General features: G+C 54.1%; 1 protein-coding gene across 3 annotated transcripts in view; it reads left to right on the forward strand.

Moving 5' to 3' along the window:
- Window positions 1–522: 522 nt before the first annotated feature.
- The window catches only part of MXRA7 (matrix remodeling associated 7), a gene marked incomplete at both ends in the record, with an annotated part of 29931 nt that continues 16869 nt past the window's right edge, over window positions 523–13584 (forward strand). For all 3 annotated transcript variants that reach the window (XM_079724653.1, XM_079724655.1, XM_079724654.1), the window contains one exon: window positions 523–831. In XM_079724653.1, the coding sequence (XP_079580779.1) occupies window positions 523–831 (309 nt within the window). The remainder of the gene's footprint in view (window positions 832–13584) is intronic.

Consider the following 13584-nt stretch of genomic DNA (forward strand, 5'->3'; position numbering starts at 1 on the left):
CGTCCTCTTTGTGAAAACGTAGCAAAGCAACCCCAAGGAGTAAAAGCAGCTGGTGACGGGTCTATAAAGTGGCTAAAAGTAAGCAGAGTTGGTGTTTTCATTGTCTTACAGGCAGTCCAGAGCTACGTCTAGTGAACCCTCCTGTCTTTACTTGGCCCTTAGCATTCCCCAACTAGCAATTCCAAAGTGCTCTAAGATGACCTGCGCGGGTCTAAAATGATGCCGAAAGGGCCCCGGAGTACTGGGTATTTCAAACTGCTTTTCAAAAGGATCCTAAGCCCAAAGCGTCGGGCCTGCCCGGGCAGGGAGGGCTCGGCCCTTCTCAGGCCTCAGGAGCACTTCCCAAGGGGCCAGGGCTCTGGTCCCCAGCATCTTGAGTCACCCCCACCCCCACCCCGGGTCCTGGGAGGTCGGAGGCGGGCAGGGGGCGGGGCGAGGCGGGGGCTCCGCCCCGAGGCGGGGCGCGGCGCGGCACGCTCCCTCGGGGTCCCAGCGGGCGGGCACTCGGGCGGCCGCGGCGCGATGGAGGCGCCGGCCGAGCTGCTGGCCGCGCTCCCCGCGCTGGCCACCGCGCTGGCGCTGCTGCTTGCCTGGCTGCTGGTGAGGCGCGGGGCGGCCGCGAGCCCCGACCCCCCGGAGCCTGCGCCCCCGGAGTCCGCGACCCCGGCCGAGGCCAGCGGGACGCCCGCGCCGCTCGGCCCCTGCGCGGCGGAGCCGGCAGCCGCGCCCGAGGGGCCGGGGGAGCCCACGCCGCCGGACGAGTCCGCGCCGCCGGAAGAGTCCGCGGCGGCGCCGGCGGAGGCGGAGGAGCAGGCCGCCGAGGAGAGGCAGGTACGGACCCGCCCTCCCGGGCGCCCCTTCCCACTCTGGGGCCAGGTACCCTCCGCGGCTCGGCGCCCCCTGGCGTCCCCGGCGGAGCCGAGAACCGCGCCCCCAGTCTTGAGCCGGGCTGCCTCAGGGAGGGCAGGAGCCCGCGGACGGCAGGAAGGGAAGGTCCCGGCGTGCAGACTCAACGCCCTACCCCACGAAGTGTCGCCGAGCCTGTCGGAGTTGTGTTTTGTCGCCTGGATGGCTTTCCTCTTCTTGGCCTTCCTCTTCTTGGCCTCTCCTCCCCCGGCACGGGTCATACCCCACTCCCCACCCCTCACCCTCCAGCCCACGGGTTCCCAAATCCACGTGCATGTGGCTTATTTCAAGGGCTGCAATGACAGTTGTCTTGATAGTGGAAAATATAATACTTAAAGAAAAGAAAGAAAAAAAGGAGAGCTGCCTTTTCTTTATAGGCTAATTTGAAATCCAGATTCCTGAGTCATTTATGTGTGAAACCCATTGGGTGGGACTGAAAGAAAGGCACCGGACAATTGCAATCCTTTTTATTGCCGTTTCCAAACTGCACGGTGCTTTGCACACTCCCCCAGGGGCTGCAGATCAGTCGGGCCAGCGTGCAGTGAGGAAGCAGGATAAGGCCCTCCTGCGGCACAGCTGAGCCCCCCAAAGCCGCCCTCCTGCTTCTGCAGTCCAGCAGCTCTGTCCTGACCCCGCGGCTGCCGTCTTGCTTCAGGATATCCAGATGAGCGTCTGATGGCTTGTGGGCACTCCTCTGCCCAGCCCGATACACTTTTTCCGACGTACCTCTTTAGATTGGAAGCCTAGTTGCCAGGCGTGAAGCCATGCGCCTTCCCAGGACTTCAGCACCCTTGGCCCTTCCAGGCCACCAGCAAGGGTCCAGAGCCTGATCAGAAGGCCTTGTTCTGACTCCTGAGGTCCCTTTCTTGGAAGGGAGGATGGCCAGGACGGTCAAAACTGTGAGCCAGCTGCTTTGGTGCGTTGTGAACATGTCTGCAGCGCCCACTCTGAATTTTGCTGGACACAATGGTTTATACTGGAGAGAACCCTTCCGGGGAGGAGGAAGCAGCGAGCTGGGCGGAGGCATTTCTCTTTGCTGAGTAATTGTTCCAGACCCCCTGTGAGCAGGCGCTTTGCTTGACAAGAGGGTGACTGATTGTGCCATTAGAGTGTATTCTGACCAGCCTGAGGAGAGCTGCTGTATTCATGCCAGGGAGCACCGAGGCCCTGTGGTTCTTGCTGACCTCACCTGTGGTGATGGCAGGGGGGGTTTGGACGTGTGCTGATGTGTTAGGTTTGCTCCCATATTTAGGATTCTCTTGGGAACAGGGGAGGTATAGGGGCTGTTCCCAGGCTGCCACTTGCTCTCAGTCAGCCCTGCTCCTAGAGTTAACACAGTGGCCCCTTTTCACCCAGAGGCAGCTTCTGGACTGAAGTTTAAAATGTTCTGTAGGGAATTCCCTGGCGGTCCAGTGGTTAAGACTCCATGCTCCTACTGCAGGGGCCCGGGTTCGATCCCTGGTCGGGGAACTAAAATCCGCATGCCACATGTCGCGGCCAAAAATAAATGAATAAATAAATAAATAAATAAATAAAATGTCCTTTAGTGGTGCTCAGTCATCTCGATCCTCTGGGTTACAGCACTCCTCAAAGAACTTTCTACAAGGCCTCTAGGCTCTCGGCAATATGATATCTATGTAATGGGTTTAGTGGTTCTTTAAAAAGCAGCCCTGGTTTGCCTCTGGCTGGGAGAAAGCAGTCCTGTGAGGGCGAGTGGGGGCTTCAAAGGACAAGGCACCTTACGGAGGCTAGTGTGGTGGACACAGCCTCGGATCTGGTGTGCTGCCAGAGCAGATGACTGTGACAGTTGAGGCTTGTGCGTCCCTCCTTCTTCCACGGCCTGACGTGACCCACCCAACGGGAGAATTAAGTTTAAGTCCATTTCCTCCTTTGGAGGTCTTGCCCTTCCCTTTTGGGTTCAGGTCTCCAGCCCTCTCTGAGCTAGCAAGCCCCCGTCGACTCCAGCTGTGCACAAGGCCCTGGGCCAGGTGCTGGGGGACACAAATATCCACTGTTACCCACTCCCCCGCCTTCCCGGTGGTGGGGTTACCCTGAAAGGAGCTGCTAGAAATTGTCTGAAATGGACTTGGGCATTTGCGAGAGCAGGTCCCACTGCTTTCTTCTGATGATCACACTGCCCAATCCTGGAGAGCAGACCGGAAGGCCCACTGGGGAAAAATAACTCAAGTCAGGGTTTGGGAAAGCAGCAGGGACGCCCTCAGCCAGCCTCTCCCTAAGTGAGCAGCGGCAGAGGCTGTGGGAGTGGAGGGAGGGCGGCCCCGGCTGCTGAGAGCGGGAAGGCCCAGCCCCAGCCCCAGCCCCGGGAGAGTGGCACTTAACTCACCTCTCCCCTCCCCCCTGCATTTTCCATTCTAATCCAATCGCCTTCCTTCTTGGAGGCCTGGGAGGCCTGAGGCAGCTGCTGCCCACGCTCACAAAGCTGATTATTGAGAAGGATCCAGAGCCCAGGGAAGCAGCTGCGGCTGTGGGTCATGGGGAAGCGTCCCCTCGGTGCAGGAGAACCAAGTCGCATGAAGGGCCTCCACGGGCTGGGAGGCTGAACTGGGAGTGAAGAAATGCGGGCAGAGCAGCCAGGGCAGGGAGGCCGAGCAGAGGGCAGAGTTGTATTGTGAAACCTCTTGTCATTTCTCTCTGAGGGATTAGTGTGGGAGCGGGCAGGGGAGGGGGTGGGCGTGCCCCACCCTCACAGAGAATTATGGAGAACAACGTCAAGAACAGGAGCTGGTCCCTTTTAAGCCCAGGAAACAGTGCTTTTTGGGTGCTGAGGTATAGGTTAGGATTTTAGGATTTGCAGGCCTCTTACCTAATGGAGATGTGGATTCTAGCAAGGCTGTATTGTAGGATACCAAACAGTGGTCATGGGCAAAGGGTCAAGTGTCCTTCAATAGTACCAGAGTCAGATAACTCTGTCTGTGCCAGGACTCAGACATCCTGGTGCTCGGGCCCTCAGTCTACTCAGAAACGGAGTAGGGACTTCCTATAAGGCAGCTGGCCAATGTCACCGGCAGGGAGACTGTTCGAGATTGAAGGAGACTAAAGAGACAGGAAAGACAGATGAAATGCCTGATCATTGATTGGATTCTGGATTTGGGGTGGGGGGTGTGGAGCGGGGGTGTGGGGAGCTATAAAGAATATTTGGGGGACTTCCCAGGTGGTCTAGTGGTTAAGACTTCGCCTTCCAATGCAGGGGGTGCAGGTTCCATCCCTGGTCGGGGAGCTAAGATCCCACATGCCTGGCGGCCAAAAAACCAAAACATAAAACAGGAGCAATATTGTAACAAACTTAATAAGACTTTTAAAAAAAAAAAGAATATTTTGGAGATAACTGGATCATGTGTCAAATGAATGTTTTATTAGATCATTTTATTGTATCAATGCTCACTTTCTTGAGGGTGATGCCGGCATTGTGATCATGTAGAAAAATGTCCTTGTCCTTAGGAAGATGCATGCTGAAACGTTTAGGGATAAACATGTCATGATTCAAATAGTCGCACACACAGATCATGGGTGTGTATGGAGAGAGAGTACAAAGATGGATGGAAAAATGTTAAGGATTGGTGAATCTAGGTGAAAGGGTATATGAGTGTCCATTGTATTATTCTGTCAACTTCTCTGTAGGTTTGGAATTTTCCAACATACAATGTCGGGAAAAAGGAACCCAGTGCGGAATTTCTCGGGAAACGGCTTGGTTTTTTGGGCACTCTAGGGGTGCTGGTCTGATGGAGCTGCAGAGCCTCCTCTGTCTGTCCTCGCCATGCAGCTGGGCCCTGGTTCACCTTTTCTGAAGTTATCTTGCTGTTAGGTCCATCTTGTCACCAGCCTTGTCACCGCAGGCCTGCCCCCCGGGAGCTGCAGAGCCCCTAGCCCTCCCAGAATGATCAAGAAGCAGGTAAATCCCATCCCCCATCATCTGTCCTGAGCTTCATTTATTTTTTTTTCTTTATTGTATTTTATTTTCATTTTTTCTTTTTCATGTCCTGACCTTCGTGATGTCAGCATGACTCTACTTTTCTGTTCTCTTAACAGAAGCCAGTTTAGTGGAGGCTAACAGATATCTGGCAGTTGTTCACAGCACTTTGAGTCTGCTCGGGCTGCTGTAACAAAGTACTGTAGATTGACTGGTTGAAACAACAGACATTTATTTCTCCCAGTTCTGGAGGCTGAGAGTCCAAGATCAAGGTACTGGCAGATTCGGTTCCTGGTGAGAACCCACTTCCCAGCCAGCTGACAGCTGCCTTTTTGCTGTGTCCTCACACAGCACAGAGGACACTCTGGTGTCTTCCTCTTCTTACGAGGGCCCTAACCTCATCACGGGGGCCCCCACTGTCATGACCTCATTAAACCTAATTGCCTCCCCTAGGTCCTACCTCCAAGTACCATCACATTGGGGGTTCAGCATATGAATGCTGGAGGATACAAGCAGTCTGTATCAGATCTAGTGATTTTCTGGGGGGGTGGGAAACAGAAATAATCCAAATGTCCATTAATTAGGACGTTAGATTAGTAAGCAAATTGGTAGCAATAAGTAAGGAAAAAAGCTGAACACAAAACAGGAATAATGTCTTCACAGTCATCCCAATGATGTACATCAACTAAACAAGATGGCGCAGACGGCTGGAAGCAGAGTTCAACGTTTAGACCTGCAAGAGGGTGTGTTTTGTAAAGTTCTTTAAGCTCATAATTTTTTTTTCATATGAGAAAGAAGTTGGGGCTTTCCTAATAGCTAAATTTCGTTCATTCTTTCGGAGATAGAGTCTTGTTTGCACATAGAAAATGTAGCTGTCAGAATTTTTCTACTTAGTGGGAAGACGTGAACTCCTAAAGAACATACCTTAAGAAGAAAGCTGTCTGCCTTCAGAGAGTTAGAAATAAAACACTGAGCGTGTTCACTTTTAGACAGTTTCTCTTTGGTAGTCTCTTCCTTCCCAGACCATCGGCCCAAACCACAGCGTGGGAGGGGTGAGACCAACTTAGACCCTTGGTGGACATTCTTTTTGAGAAATGCCAAGTCCGTGGTAGCCAGAGCTTTTCTGGAACAACCTGAGTCTGAGCGCACTTGGTTTGCCCCTGTTAAGGACAGATAAATCGAAGAAGGGTCCAGAAACCTCCTCCTGTCAGGCCCTGATGCACAGACAGAGCTGTTGGCTGCCATTCTGATTGCCTGCTGCCTGATCAGAACCAAAAAAGGAAGCCTGGGATGCTAATAGCAATCATTCCTTCTCTCTTGCCAGGGAGGTGGGCGCATGGGTCACTTTCCCCTGGCCAAGGTGGCTAAAGAATAGCTAATGAGATTAAATAGCCTGAAGGAAACCCAGTGCAAGAATTCATGGAACTTGCTTATCTAATTTTTTTGCCTCAGAATAGCCTTAGGACTTGGGGAAGTCACTTAACCTTGTAGATTTCCCATCTACAAAATGAAGGGGGTGAACTAAAATGATGTCTGATACCTCTGTAACAATCTGGGATTGTCTGCTTTCTAGTCATCAGCTCCTGTTCCATGGCCTGGGTAGAGCGTGTGTCTGCGTGCGCATGCGCGCACACGCTCGTGTTTTTTTTCTTTGTGTGTTTGTTTTGGCTGCATTGGGTCTTCATTGCTGCGCACAGGCTTTCTCTAGCTCTGGCGAGCAGGGGCTACTCTTTGTTTCGGTGCATGGGCTTATCATTGTGGTGGCTTCTCTTGTTTCGGAGCACGGCTCTAGGCTTGTGGGCTTCAGTAGTTGTGGCACACGGGCTCAGTAGTTGTGGCTCGTGGGCCCTAGACCGCAGGCTCGGTAGTTGTGGCACATGAGCTTAGTTGCTCCACGGCATGTAGGATCTTCCCGGACCAGGGATAGAACCTGTGTCCCCTGCACTGGCAGGCGGATTCGTAACCACTGCGCCGCCAGGGAAGTCCGTGCTCGTGTTTAATATTTCCAAGTTAGAAATCCTTGCAGACATTGCTAACCCTCTGGACAGTCTGGTTGAGACAATCCTGGGCTTGGTCTCAGCAAGGGCCTAATTCTGTGACCTTTGTATTAATACTCTTTCTCCCGGCCAGATTCTTCCTTGCTGAAGTCTCACAGTCTGAGATCAATCTCAAGACAAGAAAATACCTCTGGCCCAGTGGCCTCCTATGAAGATCTGTAAACCTACTCCAGGGTCAGACCATTCTTTGTCTTTATTCCTCATGATCTAAAGCTGGTTTCCCTTCCTCGGGTGGAGGCCTCCTCAAGAGATCTTAAATGCTGGCCCCCTACATTCTGTTATTGCCCTTGGAGTCAGTCATGGTCAAAATTCTTCAGCCTGGCTTTCCCCAACACAATGATTTCACTTCTTCTGACCCTCTCAGATCTGATTTGGTCAGTCCCTTAGTTTTCTTCCCTGTCCTTGACCTTCTCTATTAATCCCAAAATGTAGAGACTAGAATTCAACGTAATACTCACTGATTGAGGGTCTGGTAGATGCCTGATTGCTGCTTCAGGGTATTTTTTTTAATGAAGCTTTTGATGTCCTCTAAATCCGATTTATAGGAACAGTGCCAAAAACTGTTAATCTGATAGGATTGAATCTGGCAGGCTGACGTCTGAGCCAGACAGAGTGTGTTTGGGGCTTGTGAATGTGCCCTGATTGGGATCTGAGGTCAGAGTCTGGGATGGTCCCTTTGGTCTGGACGTTTGGATACAGCGCCCTACAGGCTGGCTCCTCATGCCCTGGGGCAGTGTGCAGCTCCGAAATCTCTCTCTCTCCCTCTCCCCACAGCCCTGCCCCTTGAGTCAGTGGCTTAGCAGGTACTCTCCTTTGCTCTTTGCTAGAAAAGCTCCTGCCCATAATATCAAGTGGAGCACTTACATCAGGGCCTGGACCACCATCGCCATCTCCCAGAATACACTGGCGACGATCGGCCTCCTGGTCTGTGGTTGATGGTGCCCAAATGTATATGCCCAGCCCAGCACCGTCCCAGCTGCCTCCGGACACCTCCCCTCTGTTGTCTAATGAGCACCGCAGACAGTCATGTCTGATAAGCGTGCCTCATTTCTGTCCCCCTGGCATGTCCTGCACCTCCTCCCCAAGCCCAGTGATCTTCAGCCCATTGAGAGTCTAGCACCACTCCCACAGCTGCTCAGACCAAGCGCCCACGTGTCTTCCTGGTTTCTTCTTTTCCCTCTCCCGCTCACCCGCAGTCACTCCATCAGCCAGTCCTGTCACCTGTGTCTCCAGAAGGCCTCCTGCCTGCTGCCACATCTGCCCATCTTTCTGGCCACCGCTCCAGTCCAGGGCTCATCCGGCTGTTCAGTAACCTCCCAAGCGGTGTCCCTGCCTCTAGTGTGTACCCCACCCAAGCCCCACCCCGCAACCAACATAGAAACCTCATCTCCTGTTCTCCTGCTTACAGCCCCCAGTGGCTTCCATCGCCCACAGAGTAAACTCCGGGCTCTTACCAGGGCCCCTGAGGCCCAGCAGGACCCTGCCCCTCTGCCGCTTCTCCCAGCTGCCCCGCCCCCTCCGCTCAGTGCACACACACACACGCACACACACACACACACACACACACACACACACGCCTGGCGCCGCCCCTCCCTTGCCTGGCAGACTCTCCCCAGCCTAGATCTTCACAGATTGCTCATCCTCCCCTTTCAAGTCTCTGTGTCCTTGGCCACCTTGGCGGATATAAATTCCCCCCAGTACATCGTCCCATCCGGCTGGCTTCCTTCTCAGCACTCAGTACGGGCTGAGATCATCTTTTATTTTAGCCTGCATTGTCTGCCGCAGTGGAATGTCAGCCCATGAGAACAGAGTCCTTGCGTGCCACGTTCATGGCCACGTCCCCAGCTCCTACAACAGGCCCGGCGGACAAGCGGCACTCAGAAAGAACTTGCTGAATGAATAAAAGCTGCAATGACAACAAAAAGGAAAGAAAACTCTGCTGGTTCCTGCCGAAAGGCAGGCGCTGCCTTCTGGTAGGACTGCCCTGGGCAGCAGGGGTCTTATTTCCCTTCACGCCCCGGCCTCTAGCCCAGGGCCTTGCGTGTCGCCTGCCTGCAGTGCACCCTAGAGCTGTGTATTATGCCCCAGCGAGGCAGACGGCTCTGCAAGGTAGTCACCCCCCCAGTGTGAGACGTGTTCAAACAGACTGGATAACTGGCAATTCATCAAAGGTTTTATCCACTGGAGTTTTGTACTGGATAGAAGCCATGTTAGATCAGTGGCTTTCTAACATTTTTTAATGCCCCGATACCTTTTTCCCTCTTTAATCTTACACGGGAGGAAGCCCAGTGCACAGAGGAAAAGCGGAGCTGCCCTGGGCGAGGGTCTCCGCCCTTCTGCCCCTCCCCCTCCTCCTCGCAGTGGTCCCCGCGGCCCCTCCACTCGGCTCCAGGGCTCTGCCGACCGCGGGTAGAATAATAACATCAGCTCAAGACCGTCCAGGTCGGATCCTGTGATCTCAGAGGACCCCATCCAGACAGAGGAAGGAGAGGGGCTCAGGGGTGAACAGCCAAGGACAGATCCTGTGCCCGAGGCTGTGGCCCTAAGGATGACCCTACGTTCCGGCCCACCCCCGCACCCCATGGCACACGTGGTGGGTGGGAGAGGACGGCACTTGCCAGTAAGCCCTTAGAGAGTGACCTCCCTGAGTCTGGAAGCAGGAGAGCTTTGAAAGCCAGGGGTTGTTTGGATTGAACGTGGCAACCGTCATTATGGGGCTTTGGCAGGAAGAGCGTCATGAAGTCTGCGTTTTAAGCTGTCCTCAGAGCAGATGACTGGAGGAGAGTGGAGTCGAGGACACCGTGCCTGTGAAGGCACTGAGTGATTGAGACAGGAGTGGGGAGAATGAGGGGGCGGATCCCAGACGGCTCTCAAAGGCGGGGAGAGTCTAGAAGTCAGAATAGAACGGAAACAGCAGGAAATTCCCTGGCGGTCCAGTGGTTAGGCCTCCACACTTCCACTGCAGGGGGCTCGGGTTCAGTCCCAGGTCAGGGACCTAAGATCCCGCATGCCGTGTGGCATGGACAAAAGAAAGAAAAAGAAAATCAGCATTCCCAAGCCGTGATAAAGTGTCAAGATGCTGTGACTGCAGGGATAAAATGGACACGTTGAGGGGGCCAGTTTGGGACAAGAAGACTTCAGTTTCTTGTCACGGGGCACGTGCCTTGTCCAGCTGCACGTGTGGATTTAGAGAGCTGGCCTGAGCGGCCTCAGCCTGGAGCGAGGGTGGCTGAGTTGTTTTGATGGTGCGGGCAGAGAGCGCAGCCTGGTCGTGACCTCTGCTGGCCCGTCCTCCCCACCCAGAGCCGGCACCCCGGGGACTGGCGCCGGCTCTGCTCTCTCTGCTCGTCCCACAGCTGACGCTCCCCTCTGAATGCGGAGGATGAACAGCCTGACTGCCTGATGGAATCCTTCTGGAAGGAGTGCCAGCCATGTCCCGCCCGCTCCCGCCTGAGTGGGAGCCTGGAAGCAGCCCTTGCGCCAGGAAACCCTCTCCGGAGAAGGAGGGGTCAGTTGGCCCGACCCAGGCTGCGGGGCGGCGCATAGGGGATGCTGCGGCCCCTGGAGAGCTTCCTGTTATCTCTGTCGTTGCTTCCTACGCAGGGAGGGAGGGACAGGCTGGCCTCCCCCTCTGCCTGCCTGGTGGAGCCATGGTCCTCCCTGTCTAAAACCAGTCCGGACTAACTGGGGGGCAGGGGCGTTGGTGCAGCCACAGCAGAAGGCAGCTCAGGTGGCTGGTCACAGGGTCCAACAGACCCTATTTGCAGGACTCCAGGGCAGACCCATCTCCTTAGGCAGGCAGACAGACAGACAGACAGACAGACAGCTGTCTCTCTGCCTCTCTCTCCCCCCATCTCTGCTCTACTTCAGCCTGTGTATCGGGCCTGGATCAGCCAGGGCAGCCATAAATGGCGATGTGCTGCCTGTCAGCTATGCATGTGGCCCCTGGGGGCTCTGAGAAGCCTCCTTCCAAGCCCCTGTGTGCCCTACAGCCCCCTCCCATCCCCTCCGCCACCCACCCCTCTTGGCCTCTGGGGGACTCCGGTCTTGGGCTCCTGGCCTTGGCAGGGCTGTCAGGAGGCCCTCCCTCCACCTGCCTCCATTGGTGGAAAAGCTGAATTAGAAAAGTAGCCCATATGGCAGGCTATAGTCAATACTAATTTTAGTAGATATTGCCGTGTCTTTTTAAAAAAATGAATTTAATTTGTATAGGAACAAAATATATCTTTCCCAATTATAAAAAAAAAAAAAAAGAAAAGTAGCCCAGAACGTGTGAAGTTAGAACTAGTCTCTAACCTGCTGAGACGCTGGTCACTGAGCAGACCGGGGCAGGGTCTCAGTCCCACGCCTGCTCTGGGGAGCAGCCAGGATGACACCAGCTGTCAGTCTCAGAGGGTGTCACCAACTCACAGTTTTCATTAAATTGATTTACTTTCATTTGCACTTGGGGTATTCGTCTGCTAGGGCTGCCATAACAAAGTACCACAGACTGGGTGGCTTAAACAACAGAAATGTATTTTCTCCAGAACTGTAAGGTCAAGGTGTCAGGGGTCTGGTCTCTCCTGAGGCCTCTCTCCTTGGTTGCACATGCTGCCTTCTTGCTGGGTCCTCACGTGATTTTTCCTCTGTGTGCAAGCTTCCTGCTGTCTCTCCGTGTGTCCACATTTCCTCTTATAAGGACACCAGTCAGACTGGATTAGGACCTACCCGAATAACCTGACTGAACTTACCTCTTTGTAGACCCTCTCTCCAGATACAGTCATAGTCTGGGGTACTGAGGGTTCAGACCTCAACATATGAATTTGGGGAAGGACACAATGCAGCCCTTAAGGCATGGGTACCATGCAACAGTCTCAGGACCAAGGGCATGGACCAGAAATCAACAGTGGTGATGGCCTCTTGTGAGATCTGCAGTCAGCGCTCTGAGCAGCTGCTGGGTGCATCCTGCCTCCAGGCCTGGTCCTGGCCGAGCTGTGGGGCACGGCTGCCCCACCAGCCACAGGAGGGCAAGCCCCAGCGTGGGACTCAGACCCTGAGAGCCCTGAGGGGTCGTCTTGGGCCTTCGAGACTCATTCAGCAAAGACAGAGATGAGGGCCCAATTCCTTTAGCCTCTCGGTTCAGGCCCTTACATCTCTCAGCTGTGCTTTGAACATCCCACTCACCTGTGCTTTGAACCTTCCTGCCTCCTGTCTTGCCAGTGCATCCCCACATACTGTTCCCAAATGCAGCTCTCATCCTGTTTCTCGGCACTTTGAAGCTTCCCGGTGGCTCCTCAGGGCCTTGTCCTATATAAGCTCTCTAGTCCGGGCCCTGCATTCCTGGCCTCCTCCCCCCCACCCCCACAGTCACACCAAACTCCAAGGAGTCACTGGAAAAGCCGGGATGTTCCAGGCCTGCCCAGCTCTTCTCAGACCCAGCTCAGGATCCTCATCCCTTCCAAGGCTTCCCCTGTGCCCCTCAGGCTTAGCTGAGCTCCCCTCCTTAGGGTCCCCCACCATCGTGTTGCTTGAATGCATAAGGTATGTACCTGCCAAAGCAGAACTTAAAGATGGGATGTGTTGCGAGCAGGTAGGCAGGCAGGTAAAATCTTTATCTTTTGGCCGCACTATGCAGCTTGCAGGATCTTAGTTCCCCGACCAGGGATGGAACCTGGGCCCCAGCAGTGAAAGCGCCAAGTCCTAACCACTGGACCACCAGGGAATTCCCAGTAAAGTCCTTACTGACTGCTCTTCCAGACAAAGGCTTCGACAGAGCAGTTCCAGCATTTTGCACACGGTCGGTCTCCCTTTATTCTTTTCCTTTGCTGCCGTGCACACAGCTCACCATCTTGAAGCAAAGAGCACTGGACTGAGGCTAAAGAGTCCCAACCTCCAGAAGGGTTTCCATCCTTGTCTCAGTCGCTGTTACACATTTTTTATAAAATAAGGGCAAAATGCAATAAAGAGTGATTTTTAAACTTTTTTTTTTTTAAATAATGGAAGGCTTTCCATTATTATGATGTTGTCTAGAAGACCAGTAAGTAACCCAGATAAATGTGAGGCCTTGGGCACCACCCTGGAGCAGCCCCCCCTACCCACCCCCTCTGCTGTGCAGCTGGTATTTGACAGAGGCAAGAGCCTCCTGGCAGAACGTGAGATGTTCTGGGCTTGCAGAGTGGGATGTGAGTGGACAGTGGCCGTGGTCAGGACTCTGGCTGTCGGTGACAGAAACTGGGTTCAGGTGAGCTTTCGCAGAACCAGGATTTGAGTCGCTCACATACAGGGGAGGCAGGGGTGGAACAGCCAGGGACTCCCCGCCCCGGTGACCCTGGGCAGCTCCCGAGCTCCCAGTTCTGGAACCAGAGGTCCCTTGTGCCCAAGCAGAAGTTGGGCCCTGGGTCACATCCGCCTGCCCTGCCCATCGTGGTGTGCAAGGTGGGGTGGGGTCTGATTGCCCATCTGGCAGTTCCCACCAGGACCACAGGCTTCAAAGGGCATCTTCTGAAAGAAGGGGGTTTCTGTGCAGACAGAAAACAGTAAATGGCCGATTCAGCAATGTTTTCCAAACTTCATTAAGTCTCAAATAAGAAATCTATTTGAATTGCATCCCTGTCTATAAAGTCACAGAAGTTTTATAAAACGGTATCTACATCAACCACACACACACCACTATTTATCTTTAATTTCATATTGGGATACAGGGTCGCCCCCGAA

The sequence above is a fragment of the Hyperoodon ampullatus genome (assembly GCF_949752795.1).
Source record: "Hyperoodon ampullatus genome assembly, chromosome: 19".
Lineage (NCBI taxonomy): Eukaryota > Metazoa > Chordata > Mammalia > Artiodactyla > Ziphiidae > Hyperoodon > Hyperoodon ampullatus.